The sequence below is a fragment of the Pseudonaja textilis genome, chromosome 9, assembly GCF_049901715.1.
Source record: "Pseudonaja textilis isolate UNSWEBS1 chromosome 9, rPseTex1.2, whole genome shotgun sequence".
Classification (NCBI taxonomy): Eukaryota; Metazoa; Chordata; class Lepidosauria; order Squamata; family Elapidae; genus Pseudonaja; species Pseudonaja textilis.
The window spans coordinates 5456748-5474073 of record NC_141998.1 but is presented as its reverse complement, the minus strand read 5'-3'; the positions used below and the strand labels follow the sequence as shown (position 1 = coordinate 5474073).

The 17326-nt window shown below is 41.4% G+C and overlaps 1 protein-coding gene across 2 annotated transcripts in view; it reads left to right on the top strand.

Moving 5' to 3' along the window:
* Positions 1-17326, top strand: part of BMP1 (bone morphogenetic protein 1) — a 176246-nt gene that overhangs the window by 113490 nt on the left and 45430 nt on the right. For both annotated transcript variants that reach the window (XM_087938640.1, XM_087938641.1), the window contains exon 7: positions 10248-10372. In XM_087938640.1, the coding sequence (XP_087794766.1) occupies positions 10248-10372 (125 nt within the window). The remainder of the gene's footprint in view (positions 1-10247; positions 10373-17326) is intronic.

Below are 17326 nucleotides of genomic sequence, written 5' to 3'. Positions count from 1 at the left end.
AGGAGCAGGAATAGGAGCAGGGAACCATGTTTTAGTCTGTGCTCAGCCTCAGCCATGGAAATGATTTTAAGCTATATATTCTCTGTATGTCCAAACCTACCTCATCAAGTTGCTGCAGTGGGGATAAAAATAGAGGGAGATTCCCATTGAAGTCTTGGAAGAAAGACAAGCTGGCAGGCTTATCAATAAACTATCTCGATATCTGTGCTTCGCTATGAAACTTTGTCAGACTTTGTTTTGGGGGAGGAAAATAGGGGGGGAATTCTGTCTCTGCCTGCCAGCATCCATCGGTATTCCTCTGGCTAGCATCCTGTCAGTGTGTGAGAGAGTTGAGGGCTGTTTGGAATCTGAAACCTGGAAACTGAAAGAGTATTTGCTGTGTGAGCAAGAAGGAGACAGCAAGGAGCCTGGGCGTGGCTTAGCTCAACTGTTCTGTACTAAAGCTGCTTGCTGCTGTGAAACTGAAACTCCTCTGCTTGTGTTTTGCGTTTGGAACAGATTTCTTTTCAGGTGGGGAGGGGGAGTAGAACTCCTTAGCATCAGAGCGTGTTAATAGTAATAATAATATAGGAAATACTCTAAATGCTCTGATGGTCATTTGGAAAAAATCCTTTCTTAGTGAGCACCTAGAAACCAAGAGGAACATACGTGCCAAATGTCAAGTTTGTAGGCTTTATGGTTTTGGAGATTTTGTGATGATGCGTGGGGGGTCTTTCACTTTTATAGAGAAGAGAAATGATAAATCAACTCGGGGAAGAAAGCCAATAGAATTGAGCGCAGGTTCTCAAACTGATCTTGCCTCCATTAAACCACAGTTTATCAATCACATCATGTCTTTGCTTGTTGTCAAGTTGCACTGTTGCTTCTTATGCCTCTTGTCTCTGGGTTCGCCTTTTTGTGGCTGCTCAACCTTGTTCCATGAGGAGACCGGATTTACAAGCAACGTTAAGTGTGAGCATTAAATGGCCACAGGCTGCGAAGGTGTGGTTCACTCGACGTTCGTTCTTGCTCAGCAATTTTGTACATCTCAGCAGGTTTGGGCTGGTATTGTTGTCTGCGTTATTCTGGATACCGGGGACATGCCTCTGGGTGTCTTCTCAGAAGAATTAACAGACTATTCTAGACGGATATTTATTGTGCCAAAGCTTCCCCCTTGTACGAGGAAGACTTGTTTATCAATCCTCTTTTCCTGGAAAACTATCTTGCCTTCAGCATCTTTGCCTTTACAGTTACTTACAGTCACCGTTGCACAAATGCAGTTTAATGACACAATTTAGCCATGGTGAGGGATGGGCTACTACAGGTTTGCCCTCGTGCTAGTTTTTATAGCCGGTGAACCAGCAAATCCCACCACTAGCCCCACCCAGTGGTGGGATTCAAAATAATTTAAGAACTGGTTCTCTGCCCTGCCGATTTCTTCCAACAACCAGTTCGCCAAACTGCTCAGAAAGTTAACAACCGGTTCTCCCGAACTGGTGCAAACTGGCTGAATCCCATCACTGGCCCCACCCACCCCTTCCCCTCCCCTCCCAGGAGTCCCCACACGGCCTAGTTTGATGCCAGGTAAGAGCAGGGCCCGTACAGAGGCTAGGGGAGGTTGAAAAATGGGCCTCCCAGAAGGCCAGAAACAGGCCCATTTCCAGCCTCTGGAGGGCCTCTGGAGCCCAGGGGAGGCCATTTTTACCCTCCTGGAGGTTTGAGGAAAGCCTCCGGAGCCCAGGGAAGGCAAAAACGACCCCCTTGCTATAGTGCAGGAGGTCGACTAGGCCACGCCCACCATGACCACGCCCACCCAGCAACCGGGCAGAGAACTGGTTGCTCATATTTTTGAAGTCCACCTCTCTGGCCATGGTGTTTTGTTCAGTTTGATGTACCAGCTTCCAAAAACTTCAGGCTTATGAATTGGGAGCTACCTAAGATAGTTGGTATTTCTAATTAAAGTTGCAGCATTATCTTCTCCGAGTAATAGAGGGAGTGAACTTTCCAAGTCACATCGATCTGGTTTAGGAATCTGTGACCTAGTTGTCAGGAGATCATTTCTATAGCGCCCTTCCATCTTTCTCTGACTCAAATTTTAGCTGTTGGTTTCCAGGAATCTGGGTTGGGAGATAAAAGTTTCATCTCTTCATTTAACTACTGCAATGGCCTTCGGGCACCAACCGTTCTTGCTGCTTCTTGTTGTATAATCTCTTCTGGAGACTATTCAGCAACTCCTAGTAATTTAGGATTAATTTGAGGTTTATTCCAAGGCTTAGGAACCATGTCAAATATGGTTGAGCTGAAATGGTGTGAGATGAAGTGATACTGGCCTCTGTTTTGAGAATGCCATTGTTATGGATCTTGAGGCACCAATCATTACAGGGAAATCTTTTGCCAATATTTTCCATAACCTCCACACTACATTTGTTAAATCCTGATGTTATGCTTTTTTTTTTTTTCTGGTCCTTTTTTGAGCTACTCTGGTATTATTTAGTATTGCAACATATGTACAGAAAGTCCCAAAGGTGCCTTTTCAAAAAAAGAATGTGCATTTTGTTTGCATTTTTTACATCGGATGAGGAGAGCACATCTTTCTTCTCCTGTCCTGTGCCATTTTTTACAGAGGTACGGTCGAGAATGTTTTAAAAAACTGCATCACTGTTTGGTTTGATGGTAGCAGTGCCTCCAATAGAGAGTCCCTACAGAGAGTGGTGAGGACAGTGGAGAAGATTATAGGAAGCTCGCTTCCCGTTATTCAGGATACTGCTTATAAGTGTTCTTTACTTAGAGCTCGAAGTATTGTTAGAAACCCCCACACACCCAGTACATGGTCTATTTCTGTTGTTCCCAATGGGGCTCTTCCGGGTGAGTTCTCACATGCTGGCAGAAGTGGCTCAGTGTGCCACTTCTGTCACGCGTGCCATAGATTTACCAGCACAGATCTATAGCAAGACTATGAGATTCTGTAACAGCTTTGTTCCTTATGCCACCCATCTGGTAAACTCGCAGGATTCCTTTTCCCCCTGCTATGCATATGTATACATTCAGATTAGACTGTGATGTTTTTCTCTGTCATACATGCGTGTATGTGTGTGTGTGCGCGCATAATGGTTATCTTTTGAGAGCTGAATGCAATGAAATTTCATTTTAATGTAGGCTGGTTAGTGTACCTTTAAAGTGTCAATGAAGTTTTTTTATTCCATTCTATTCTATTTGTATTTCATGGGAGACGTTTAGCTTCTTTTCCAAGAAGCTGCTTCAGTTCAGTTTGAGAAGCTAAACGCCTTCAAGAGAAAAACCAAGATGGCTCCGAGTTGCATGGTTTGGAGAATCCATGTCTCGGCCTTCCCAGATCTTCCAGTGTTTTTCTGAAGAGCGTTACTCAACCCCACCAATTTTATGAGCGTCTTCCAAGAACAAGCCTGGCCGTTTTTAAACTTGCTTAGGAAATTAAAAACCCAGCTGTTAGTCTTGCAAACAGACACGTAGCTGTTTCATGACTCGGATTCCAAGATTTACAGAAAAGCTTTCGTCCACATTTCTGTACGCGGATGACATTGCCTCTAAGATGCTATCATCGTGTTTGCTAGACAGTTTGTTTAGAGAAGAGCAGGAAGAAGAAGTAGGTTCTGTCCAGGATGACTCCCAGCATTTTGGGTGATGTTGAGGGTAACCTCCTTCAATCAGGCTTTCCTTTCTGCCTCTAGGGAATTTTAATGCTTCAACTAATCTGTTTCAGTTGCTAGTTTGGTTTCTTTGCCAAATAGAGGAAAGTGTAACAATGAGTATACCAGACCAGGAAAAAAAAAAAATCCTGAAAAATCATTCACTGCAGAAGGATCAAAACTGCAGGCACCAGAGAATACATCCTAAATAATCTTTCTTCTTTGTTCCACTGTTAAATTGGGAACGGTGGACAACAAAGATTCCATTGCCTGTAGAGGTTCTCAGTCATCCAGGTTGTCCCAAAGGTGTTTTTTTTTTTAGGAGGCAACTGGACTTTCTGTTTTTTTTTTCTTTTGAAGACGTTTCACTTCTCATCCAAGAAGCTTCTTCAGCTCTGACTGGATGGTGGGGAATGGAAGGGTTTATACTCCTTGCAGGCAGCTGGTCATTTGCATCCTTTTTAGAGAGCTGTTGAGGCCACTTGGAGGTTTATCTGTGTCCCCAGGGCTACCTGAGTGGTGCTCAAATGACCAGCTGTCTGCAAGAAATACAAATCCATTCCCCACTATTCTGTCAGAGCTGAAGAAGCTTCTTGGATGAGAAGCGAAACGTCTTGAAAAGAAAAAAAAAACCAGAAAGTCCAGTTGCCTCCTAAAAAAAGCACCTTTGGGAACCATCTGGAGGACTGAGAATCTTTACAGACTTTTAGCTATACAGTTTGGGGTGAACACCTTTTGAATGGTGTGGAACACATTTCCAGAGGAAAAATTGCAGGAACCATTTGCGCCACTCAGGTGGCCCTGAGGACACAGATAAACTGCCAGGCGGCCTCAACAACCCTCTAAAAGGATGCAAATGACCAGCTGTCTGCAAGGAATTTACTATAAATCCTTCCATTCCCCACCATCCAGTCAGAGCTGAAGAAGCTTCTTGGATGAGGAGCAAAAGTGAGAAGTCCAGTTGCCTCCAGAATAAGCACCTTTGGGACAACCACAACTGGAGGACTGAGAATCTCTATATACTTTTAGCCATAAAATTGGGATTATCACCCTTTGGATGGTGTGGGAGGAAGAACGGATTTCCAGAGGAAAAACTACAGACTAGAGGAGCAATTTGCACTGCTCAAATGACCCTGAGGACACAGATAAACCGCCAAGTGGCCTCAACAACCCTCCAAAAAGAAGTAAACGACCAGCTGTCTGCAAGGAATACAAATCCTTCCATTCCCCACTATCCTGTCAGAGCTGAAGAAGCTTCTTGGTTGAGAAGCGAAACGTCTTCAAAAAATCAACAAGAAACTCCATTTGCCTTCTGAAAAAGCACCTTTGGGACAAAGATTCCATTGATTAAGTAATGAGATTTTATGCATTGGTTAAGAAAGAGGTACACAATGCTCAGAAATGTATCTTTAATTCTTTCTTCTCAGTGGTAATCTTGACATATTACTGTAAATTCTTCATAGGCCTTAGAACTTAATCACATTATTTATTTTAACAAATGTTCTCCTTTTTCTAGCATTATGAATTCCATTTTTACACCTTAAACCACACTTTTCAACTGCTCCTTGACTGGCTAAACTGCAATAATAGATTGCTAGTCAAGAATCCGATAGCTACAAGAGACAAGCAAAACATTGTTTTAAAAATTCCTGGGGCGGAAGATAATAAATCGGAGATACATCCTGAGTTTATTCTATGACAAGATGAAACAGCACATCTGTTTCAGGAATCAACTGGGCAGTTTTCATTAAAAAGGATAAATTTGTACAGTCCCATAAGATGCAGGAGGCCACTTTTCAGAAAAGCCAAATTCTTGCCTTTGTGGAATCTGAAGCAGAACAACTAAATTCTGTAATAGCCTTATATCATATAGTATCAACCTTGTTAACTATCTAATCTTTTTTTCTGTTTTATTTTCAAAATGGACTGTGATGTGTGTGTGTGTGTGTGTGTGTGTGTATGGTTATATATTTATTGTCTTGAGAGCAGGCATCATAATTTCATTTTTTGTGTGCCAGTGTGTTTACAGAAAAAAGTGATAACAAAGGTTATTTTGACTCATCCTATCCTATCCTACCTTACTTTATCCTATCCTATCCTACCTCACCTCACCTTATTTCTTCTAAATCCTTTTACTTCCTAATTTCTGTTCATTTCCTCAGACCAGTCTGACCTGAGGTTTCCATCTTTGGACTTCTCCCATCTCATATCACTCCCCTTCCTCATACAAAATAAGGCAATGATAATGCTTTTATATTATTGCTAATGGCAACACTATTTCTGTGTTAAAGGTTGGGTTTTTTTAAAAAATGCATTTCCCTACATTATTTTTCACAATTTAAAGTTCCATGAAATTATAGACTAAACTTTCTCCTGCTGTTTCTGCAATCAAAATCTTCAAGTTTTGACTCTTCAGTCTAGACCAGCTGACCCGTTTTATTTTTCTTGGCAGCTTTGAGAAAATCTTTAAATCTCTACTCCCAGCTTTACCGTGGGTCATATTTTCTGCAGGTCTATAGAAGAGATTTCAGAAAAGGTTCAAGCATCTATTAAGTGCTTCAGTAAAGACACACGTAGGAAATTACTGCTATTATCACAGATTTCCATTTGTTCCAAATTGTTCTCGACACAAAGGTTGATATTAGCAGCTGTTAGTTTTTCCACCGCTAATGGCTTCTGTTGTGATTCCAATTATTCTTTACTCAGGTAAATTTCTTGAGTTGAATTCCGTGCAGTCTCAGCTCTAGGAGAAAATTGTCACAACTTTCAAAATGGATGGTTTCACACACCGTAAGAGAAATCCAGGATTTCTCACAAGCCTCTACTTTCTCGTCTGACCTTTTCAGCAGAACCACATCAGCCTGATACCAATTGCTGAGTCTCCCATTGTCTGACCTGCTGTAAAGAAACAGAGAGTGTCAATGTCACCACGATTGAGAAGATGGATTCTGGTTAATAAAAATCTCACCAGCAAATTCGGCAAAGTTATATAATTCAAAAGATAGGATAGGATAGGATAGGATAGGATAGGAAATTGGAATAGGAATAGGAATAGGAATAGAATATAGAATAGGAATAGAATAGAATATGGAATAGGAATAGAATAGAATAGAATAGAATAGAATAGAATAGAATAGAATAGAATAGAATAGAATAGAATAGAATAGAATAGAATAGAATATGGAATAGTAGTAGGAATAGAATAGAATAGAATAGAATAGAATAGAATAGAATAGAATAGAATAGAATAGAATAGAATAGAATAGAATAGAATAGGAGAATGGAATGGAATGGAATGGAATGGAATAGAATAGAATAAAGAATGGAATGGAATAGAATAGAATAAAGAATGGAATGGAATGGAATGGAACGGAACAGAATGGAACAGAATGGAATGGAACGGAACGGAACGGAATGGAATGGAATAGAATAGAGAATGGAATGGAATGGAATAGAATAGAATAGAATAGAATAGAATAGAATAGAATAGAATAGAGAATGGAACGGAACAGAACAGAACAGAACAGAACAGAACAGAACAGAACAGAACAGATTAGAATAGAATAGAATAGAATAGAATAGAATAGAATAGAATAGAACAACTAGACACAAGGACAGTTTTTTTCCCAAATGCCATCACTCTGCTAAATAACTGACTCCCACAACACTGTCAAATTGCTTAGCAAGACTGTATTACTATTCTTCTTCTCATCCTTCCTATTACCTATCTCCTTTTCTACTTATGACTATAACTTTGTTGCTTGCATCTTTATACGATTTATATTGTTTTAATTAGTTTACTAGTATGATATATGTTGGTTGCGTTATTCAGTATCCTATGACTATCACTAAGTGTTGTATCTCATGATTCATGATGAATGCATTTATGACTATGATCATGATTTATCACTTATAGCTTTTATGTACACTGAGAGCTTATGCACCACAGATAAATCCCTTGTGTGTCAAATCACATCTGGCCAATAAAGAATTCTATTCTAGTGTAACATCATTTTGAGGGTAGAAGTTGAAATAATTTATGTCCAGGATATGCAGAGCATATGGGTTTTTGTGGAGTAAGTTGGGAAAAACAATCATGGATCTTTAGGTTTACAAGCTAGGGACTACGACAAAAGACGGACTGGAACAACTTACCACAGCCAGCTTGCTGTGGCCAGCTTGCCACAGGACAATTCAAAAAATACAAAAGTTCAGTTAAGTTCAATGGAACCATGGCCAATAAAAATAAAATGAAGAAAGACAATTCAGAAATATAAGTGTTACAGTAACTTCAACAAAAACATGGCCACCACTAATAAAGGTAACTCAATAAAACGATGAATACTGTGTTGAGTTGTCCTGCAGAAAGTTGTCTCACAATGAGTTGGCCATGGTGAGTTATTCTAGACCCAACCAAAGAATCCAGGCAACTGGGCGACAAACCTTCTGATTCAGACTGCCAAGAATGTCAAGCATGGACTTAATTTTAGTAGACACATCCAACTAGGAGGCAGAAGAAGCAAAATATTTTTCGTGTTAGCTTATGAAATAGAAAGCTTTAACCTTCCATTCCTTAGAGAATTGTGTGCTTTTCATTGGATGTTTCACCTCCTTTCTCTTCATATTTTCATTCCCCTAAGCCTTCAATTCAGAGTCTAGTGCATTGTGTAGACATGACAGAATGTTACTGCCATTCACAGCATGGGACTAAATGTGCTAACAACCAAAGGAGATTCGCTTTAACTCTGAGAGATGTGAGGTCATAGCTCTATTGTGGGCACATGAGTCTTGTTTATTGGTTGTAGCACTTAACAATGGAGTATGAAGTCCCAATCATGATTTTTAAGTAAGGATCACTTATACATTGCTGTGGAAACAGAAGGTTAGTAATCTCTTTGACTCCAAAAGCAGAGTAGGTAAAAGAGTTTCTATTAATAGGAAATAGTCCATCCATAAGCTACAGGTTGCAAGGGAAAGAAAAATTGTTCCGATTTCAAGTCAACTTGTGCATAACCAGATATTCTTGGATTAAACCAACTAGTCCTGTGAAGTCAGATGGATCTAGAACTACTTTAGAGCGCCTGCAAGAGCTTAAACTGCTTGCAAGGTCTTGTGTGGGCAATTCCTTTCCTGTGGTGAGGTTCCTGGATTTATGCCCTTGTGCCTTTCTAATTACAAGGGCATCCATGTCTGTTTTTAGTAACTCATCCTATGTTCTTGCAGCCAAGTTGGAATCCACCATAAGGGCAACCGGTTTAAGAATTACATGGAAACTTGGGAGAAGGAATGAGTGAGTGTGATGTGGCCAAGAACAGGAATCAAGACCTAAGTGAAGGATGCCCACAACTTTTAGATGCACCCAACTTGGAATTGATCTACTACAGAAATAGCTAATGATGGTAACATATAAAGAACGGTTGCAGAAACTGAGTATGTCTAGTCTGATGAAAAGAAGGACTAGAGGAGACATGATAGCAGTGTTCCAATATCTCAGGGGCTGCCACAAAGAAGAGGTAGTCAAGCCATTCTCCAAAGCACCAGAAGGCAGGACAAGAAGCAGTGGATGGAAACTAATCAAGGAGAGAAGCAACCTAGAACTAAGGAGAAATTCCTGACCGCGAGAACAATTAACCAGTGGAACAACTTGCCTTCAGAAGTTGTGAATTCTCCAACACTGGGAGTTTTAAAGAAGAGATTGGATAACCATTTGTCTGAAGTGGTGTAGGGTTTCCTGCCTAAGCAGGGGGTCGGACTAGAAGACCTCCAAGATCCCTTCCAACTCTGTTATTCTATTCTATTCTGATCCCACTATCCATCTTTTCTGTTAGTCTTCATTTCAGCTCTCATCTCCATCTATGGAAGAGTAGTAGTCACAGCAATATAAAAGATTAGATGGCCTGTTAATAACACAATTGCAGAACTCAGTGCTCTACAATCTATAAGTTAAGGATCTACTAATATTTCTGGGATTGCCAAGGATTTCTGTTCCTCTTGCTCTCCAGGGAGACAATTATAATGAATGAACTCCATCAGAATCTTCTAGAGAGACAGTAGGTCATTAGAAAGATATTGAACATGCTGGCTTACATTGTGTGTTTGTTTGGTTTTTTGTTTTTTTGTTTGTAATTGGTCCAGTTTCAAGACAACTTGTACATAACCAGAAATACTTGAGCTAAATTCTTTATATTTCCTTAATCATTCTTTTGCTTTCTTATTTCAAAATCCTTCGGAAATCCTTGACAGTATCCACCTTCCATCAATGTTAATGCCTGTATAGGAGAATGATATCGAGGCTTCCATGTTGATTGAAATGTGGGATTTATCTAAAGCAGAGCATGAATAACTTTCCAGTCTAAACTGACACCTATTCAAAGGATATCTATTCAATGGAAAAAGGGATAAGTAAAAAGGTGTGGATGCATGTAAGCCTGGGTTTATGAAACAGCCATCATCACAGTTACTTTCTCTTTTGCAAAATAACCAATCTATTTTTTTTCCAGATGGCTGACTCCCAGTCACCAGTTATTTTATGAGCCAAGGCTTTTGGTTGTGCTTGTGCAAAGCAGCTGAAAGCTGAGCATATTCCCCTTTGTGTCTTTTCAGGGGGATCTTCCTGGACACCATTCTTCCCAAATATAATGTGAATGGGATGCAGCCCTCCATTGGACAGAGGACCCGGCTGAGCAAAGGAGATATTGCCCAGGCACGCAAACTCTACAAATGCCCTAGTAAGTATGGTGGGTTGCACCTTACAAAAGAAGAATCTAGAAGTGCTTCTGGGGTAAAGCTTCTGTTTTTAATCTTAAGTTTCTATGGAACTAATTTTAAGTTTTCATTGCAAAAGTTCTCACTAGTCCATCTCTGTTTTATTTTTCTTAGAAAATAAGGTAGTGAAGGGGAAATTAAATGGTTATACAGAGCCTTTAGTTTGGGACCACAACTTCTTTCCATACACCTTTCCTAAGTCTTTCTTTGGCATCTCTCATCCTTTCTGCTGATGCTTTAAACTCCCACCATAGAACAAGAGCATCTAGTTAGGCCTTGAACCTACAAAACATTCCAATTTGACCCCGGTCAATGAATGAATGAATGATGAATTCTTTATTGATCAAGTGTGATTAGACACACAAGGAATTTGTCTCCTGGTGCATATGCTCTCAGGGTACATAAAAGAAAAGATACATTTGTCAGAGTCAAGAATCATCAGGTACAACATAATGATAGTCATAGGATACAAATAGGCAATCAAATCATACTAGGAAACAGTCAATATAAATTGCAAGGATACGAGCAACAAAGTTACAGTCATACAGTCATAAGTGGGAGGGAATGGATGATAGGAGCGATGACAAGATTAATAGTGATAGTAATGCAGACTTAGTCAATAGAGTAGAGTAGAGTAGAGTAGAATAGAATAGAATAGAATAGAATAGAATAGAATAGAATAGAATAGAATAGAATAGAATAGAATAGAATTCTTTATTGCCCAAGTGTGATTGGACACACAAGGAATTTGTCTTGATGCAAATGCTGTCAGTGTACATAAAAGAAAAGATACATTTGTCAAGAGTCAAGAATCATCAGGTACAACACTTAATGATAGTCACAGGGTACAATAAGCAATTGAATCATACTAGGAAACAGTCAATATAAATCGCAAGGATACGAGCGACAAAGTTACAGTCATACAGTCACAAGTGGGAGGGGATGGGTGATAAGGAGTGATGAGAAGATTAATAGTAATAGTAGTGCAGGCTTTGTAAATAGTTGGACAGTGTTGAGGGAATTATTTGTTTAGCAGAGTGATGGCGTTCAGGGAAAAACTGTCCTTGTGTCTAGTTGTTCTGGTGTGCAGGGCTCTATAGCATCGTTTTGAGGGTAGGAGATGAAACAATTTATGTCCGGGATGTGAGGGGTCTGTAAATATTTTCACAGCCCTCTTTTTGACTCGTGCAGTATACAGGTCCTCAATTGAAGGCAGGTGGGTAGTAATTGTTTTTTCTGCATGTTAAATCATGTTAAAATTTAGTATTACCCCGGTGGCACGTTAGGCAAAGAGAAAACCTCAACCTATCATCCTCATGCTAATCAGCTTGACTGAAACATAATGCCAAGGACTATCTGTAGTACTAATTTCTCCCCTACTCCTTACTCCCTTTTCATGCCTGCATTTCCTAGTCTTCTGCTTTTTTTAGTTTCTAACAGTATCACCACTAAATCTATAATTAAATTTCTTCTTGGTTAGGGTAAAGTATTTCATGCTATACTTTTATCCACTTCAAATATTTCTCCAACTACTTATAATCATCCATAAAATTGTAGCTTTGGAAGGGATGTCTATGGATTCTCCGTCATCCTGATCATTGTTGTTCCAGAGGTGCTTTTTTCAAGAGGTAACTGGACTTTCTAGTTTTTCTTTTGAAGATGTTTCCCTGCTCATCCAGAGAGCTTCTTCTGCTCTGACTGGATGCTCAGAGCTGAAGATGGCTGAAAATGGCTTCCATTCCCCTCCATCCAGTCAGAGCTGAAGAAGCTCTTTGGATGAGAAATGAAATATCTTCAATGAAAAAGCAGAAAGTCCAGTTTCCTCTTGAAAAAAGCACCTTTGGGACTTTGGAAGGTATCTTGGTAGTCTTCCATTCCAACCTTATGTCCTTGGCAGCATTACTCAGAGCATCCCACATGCATGGTTTTCCAACCATTGGAAAACCTTCTGTGATGGAACACCCATGAGTTTGGAGCTCTCAGTAAAGCTTCCACCCCATGATTCTTGTTGTTGGATGTTGTTGTCATGCCCTTGGTAGAGACGGACTCTGAGGGAGAGGAGGAACAGCTCACAGGGAATGGAGGTGGGGCTCCAGAGGTTGTGGAGGAGCTGAGGAAGGGCAGAAGCTGGCTGGGCAGTCAGAGGAAGAACCAGCCCCTCCTCTCTGCATCTTAGGACACGCAGGTAGGGACAGAGAAGGCAACAAGTTGGCTTGCGAGAGAGGAAGCGGCCATGATCCTTATTGGTTGCAGTTGGGGAGAATAGTATATAAGAGAGACAGTTAAAACACAGCATTGCCAGAAGCAAAGCATGTTTTATTTTGGGCTGACATTATCTTGGTTGACGTCCTTCCAACAGACCGTGCCTTGTTATCTGCTTGAAACTGGTAATTACTTCTCCTGATCTGTTGTGGAAATTCCTTCATTGTAGTTTGTTTTAGGTTTTTATTTTACTTCTATCTGCTCATTAAGTTCAGACTGTATTGCTTTCTTTTGAAGACTATTTTTGAATATGTTTTATCTCGGAGAATCATTGAACCGTGGGGCCAAGTTGGAGGCATTAAAAGACACTTATTTACATTTTGGATTTTGTTACGTTTGTGTTACACTCTGGGTCATCACAGTTGTGGAAGCTAAATTCATACCCTCTTTCTCTGATAGCCTTTAAAAAGTAAAGGTATAAGTTTCCCCTGCCCAGTTGTTTCTGACTTTAGGGAGTGGTGCTCATCTCTATTTCTTAGCCAAGGGAGCCAGCGTAATCTGAAGATGCTTCTGTGGTCATGTGGCCAGCATGACTATACATTGAGGTGCATGGATCATTGTAACCTTTCCACCAAAGTGGTACTTTTTATCTACTTGCATTTGCATGCTTTCCAACTGCTTGGTGGGCAGGAGCTGGAGCAGGGAGGGGAGCTCACCCCATTAAGTGGTGCTTGGGTCTTGAACCAGAGCTGACAGCTTTCTAGCAGACAAGCTCAGTATCTTTAACCACTGAGCCGTTGTTCCCCCTACTGAGAGTCCTTAGAAATCTGCTATCCTGTCTCCCCACAGCCCTCTCTTTAGACTAAACCAGTGATGGTGAACCTTTTTGTTGTGGCGTGCTGAAAGTGCATGCGTGCTCGCACCCACAATGCAATGCGCCCCTCCTCCCCTGCGCATGTGCACGCAACACCCCTGCCCCACCCCCTTACCTGCACTCCACATATGCTCGCCTCCCAGCTGATTTTTTTGCCCGCTTGAGGCCATTTTCGCCCTCCTGGAGGCTCGAGGGAAGCCTCTGCAGCCTCTGGAGGCTGAAAAACAGGCCTTTCGGAAATACTGGAAGTGCCGAAACGGGCCCATTTTTCGCCCTTCTAAGGCTGCAGAGGCTTCCCTCGAGCCTCCAGGAGGGCGAAAATGGCCTCAAGCGGGCAAAAAAATCAGCTGGGAGGCGTGCACATGCGCAATGCAGTTAAGTTTGGCTGGGGCTCATGTGCCCACACAAATGGCTCTGCATGCCACCTGTGGCACGCATGCCATAGATTCGCCATCACGGGACTAAACCATGGACTGGTACACTACAGTGTCCTGTCTGCTCCTTGGAGAGTTACCATGGTAGAAGACTTGTTTCCTTCAGACTATAGATGTCAGCCTAGCTAAACCCAGAATGTTTCCATCCTTCCACTGTATCTTACCATCCCCCAAGTGTTCACTCCAGGCTCCAGCCTTACCTCTCCCTTTTCAAGGGGATACAAGCATGACATAATGCAAGGCTTTGGAGCTGAATGGATAGCTCAGATCGTCACCCAGTCTTTGGAGACAGTCCAGTCCACCCCAGTTTTGGCTCTGGAAAACTGAACAGATGTCAGGACAGAAGGCAAAGAATCGGGAGCCAAAGACAGAGGAGTGTGTGAAACTTTTGCTTCCTGCTTGATTCCCAAGACCTGATCTGGCTTGGAGTTTTCCAGCATCCATCCCCTGCTGGGTGTCTGTTTCCGTGGAGAGGACTGACGTTTACCAACAGAAAAGAGTTGTTTTGCTAGTAAGGAATGCAAGCGTTTCCTGCAGGAAATTCTTCAGATGGGTGATTGAGCCAATACGAAGAAGAGGGAAGAAAGATGAGGAAAGAGACGGGACCTCTGCTAACTGCAAGTGAAAGAAGGAGCTAGTTTGGAGTCAGGGCTATTAAAGCATTATGTCAGTGTTCCAACTATCCAACTCCAACCCAATAAACTCCCAAAACAAGCAGTTCCTTAAAGTTCCATTTTATTAGAGTTATCCTATTGGCACATCTAGGAAAACCCAGATCTGAGAGTTCCAGGTTTTCCCCTTCCCAAAAGATCCATCCTCTGCACCCATCAGTCCATCACAGGGTCCAATCAAGTCTTCTTTCCCAACTGGAGATGTCCCTCCCCTGCATCCATCAGTCCATTGCATGGTCCAATCAAATCTTTGTCCCAACTGGAGACATCCCTCTCCTGCATCCATCAGTCCATCGCATGGCCCAATCAAATCTTCTTTCTCAACTGGAGACATCCCTCCAGTAACTCCCCTCCCGGTGCAGGACAACATGTCCTTGACTCTTTGAGAAAGAAGGTTATTGTGTCTAATCTTCTACCTCACTATGAAATCCCCCCTCCCAAATTCCCAGGCACTGAATGTGGCAGCCTTGAAGCTTCTAAGTAAAAAATAGCATCCAAGGCTGATTCATTGATGACTTTGTGCAATGCATTACCAATTGTCCCCAACTTATGACCAAAGTTGAGCATAAAATTTCTGGTGCTAAGCAAGACAGTTGTTAAATGAGTTTTGCCCCATCTTACACCCTTTCTTGCCACAGTTGTTAATTGGATCAGTACAGTTGTCAAGTTAAATAATCAGGTTGTTAAGTGAATCTGGGTTCCTCGTTGATTTTGCTTGTCGAAAGGTCACAAAAGAGGATCATATGACTCTGGAACACTGCAACTGTCATAAGTTCAATACTAAGGTTGATGGCCACCATCGTAGGTGAGAGCAGCAGATCCCCCAAATTAATGATGGGATTTATTTCTATAATCTGTAAACTTTATGTAAATCATGGCCATATCGATAAGCCAAGAAGTGTTCTGAAATAATACAGTTTCTTTGGTGTATCATAAGAATTGCTGTGGCCAGAACATTTTGTCCAGTTTTGTCAGATATAATCCAGTGTTATTTGGCTATGGATCTAAAAAGTCATTTTAACACAGGAGCTTGGAAAGAGATTCCATTTTTCTACAAATTAAAATAATTATTTGTTCTTTGAGATGCACGGAGCCAGCTCTGTGGCTATGAAATGGAGTTGTTACACTTTATTGATTACAAAATCTATCACTTTTCTGCTGTTATTATGCTCTAGACCAGGGGTCGCCAACCTTTTGGACCTCAGGGACCACCAAACTCATAATTTTAAATCCCACAGACCAGAGACCCTGGGAAAATCCCCAAAAAAGTCTGCAGGAAAATTCCCACCCATTTTCCTTTCTTTATTTGCGATTGCAGGATACCATCTCCAGCTCCGTTCTCAGGGGGCAGAGAGAGAGAGACTTTTGGCTTCATGCAAGGAAAGCAGCAGAAGCTGCAGAAGTCTTTCTTTCTCTCCCCCAAACTCCATCCGAAATAAGTCTTTGTGAGACTTGTCATGCAGGCACAGCCTCTTGGAGTAGGATGCCTTGCAGGGTCCCAAAGACTCATTTCTGGCAGAGTTTGGGGGAGAGAAAGAAAGACTTTTGCTGATTTCCTTCCATTGTAGCCAAAAGCAGAAGAAAGAAACAGCCCAGTGGCCAGGCAAGGTACGTGGGGCACATGGGGCAAGTTTCTTGGGGCAAGTTTCACATGGGGCACATGGGGCATCCTTTCCCTCCTCCCCTCACTACCTCATATTGTTCGCAATGCAAGCGACGCAAGCCTTGTGTTCCCACAGGCCATGTGCGCAGCGCAACCTTGTGTTCTCGCGCAGCCTGGATTAATTGCTTTAAAAGGGTGCTTGGGGGTGACTTTTCTCTGTGGACCACCAGCATTTTCTCATGGACCACCAGTGGTTCCCGGCCCACTAGTTGGCGACCACTGCTCTAGCCAACATAAGTGGCATCTGATGTTTGGGAATCTTAGCTGAGAGAGTGACCCTTTGGCCTCGATTGAGAAAATGTGCGTTGGTTTTAACATGTCAGAGTGAGATACGAATAACTCATAGTCCATCGTTTTATACTTCCACATGTTAGTTCAAAGTCCAAGAATGCACAGTCAATCGATATGCCATTTGTCATGGAAATGTGGTCAGAGGCATGAGTCAAATCCTGGTTTCTCTTAGACATTTCCCAAGCCCACTTGGGAGAATTTACATAAAATTCTCCTGAATTCCCAGACGTTTTCTAATGGCCTGGGCATAAGAGACTTTCAATTACCCAGGCAATAAAAAACAAACAAACCCAAAGATCAGCCATAGAGCAAGATATAATTTGAAACATGTTTTCCCAAGAAATCAACAGCTTTCATATTTAAAAGTCCGTATAACAGTATTTCAATGAAAATCATAAATCAGTCTAGGACAGTTTTTAAAAGAATAGCGCTTTACAAAAGTACATTGTCTCAGACTGGGTTAAAGATTAAAAGTCAGGTTTTCTAGTTAGGATAAAGTCATTCTTTCAACTTGCTCTAATCAACTTTTTTTTAAAAAAAAAGGAGTCATAAAGGAGACCCAAAATTTCATCTCTAGAATGTATTTATAGGAGAAAAAGGCAGAACCTAGAGGTGGAGTTAAGAAAGTTATCAGCCTGGAATTGTTAAGTTGCCACAAGTAATCCAAGTCTAGCCTTCCTTGAGTTCCATTGACTTTTCTCTAGTATCTTTTGTAGTCAGAAACCAACACTAAGTCAAATATACATACAAAATCAACTTCTAATCACACCTTGGCACAGGAG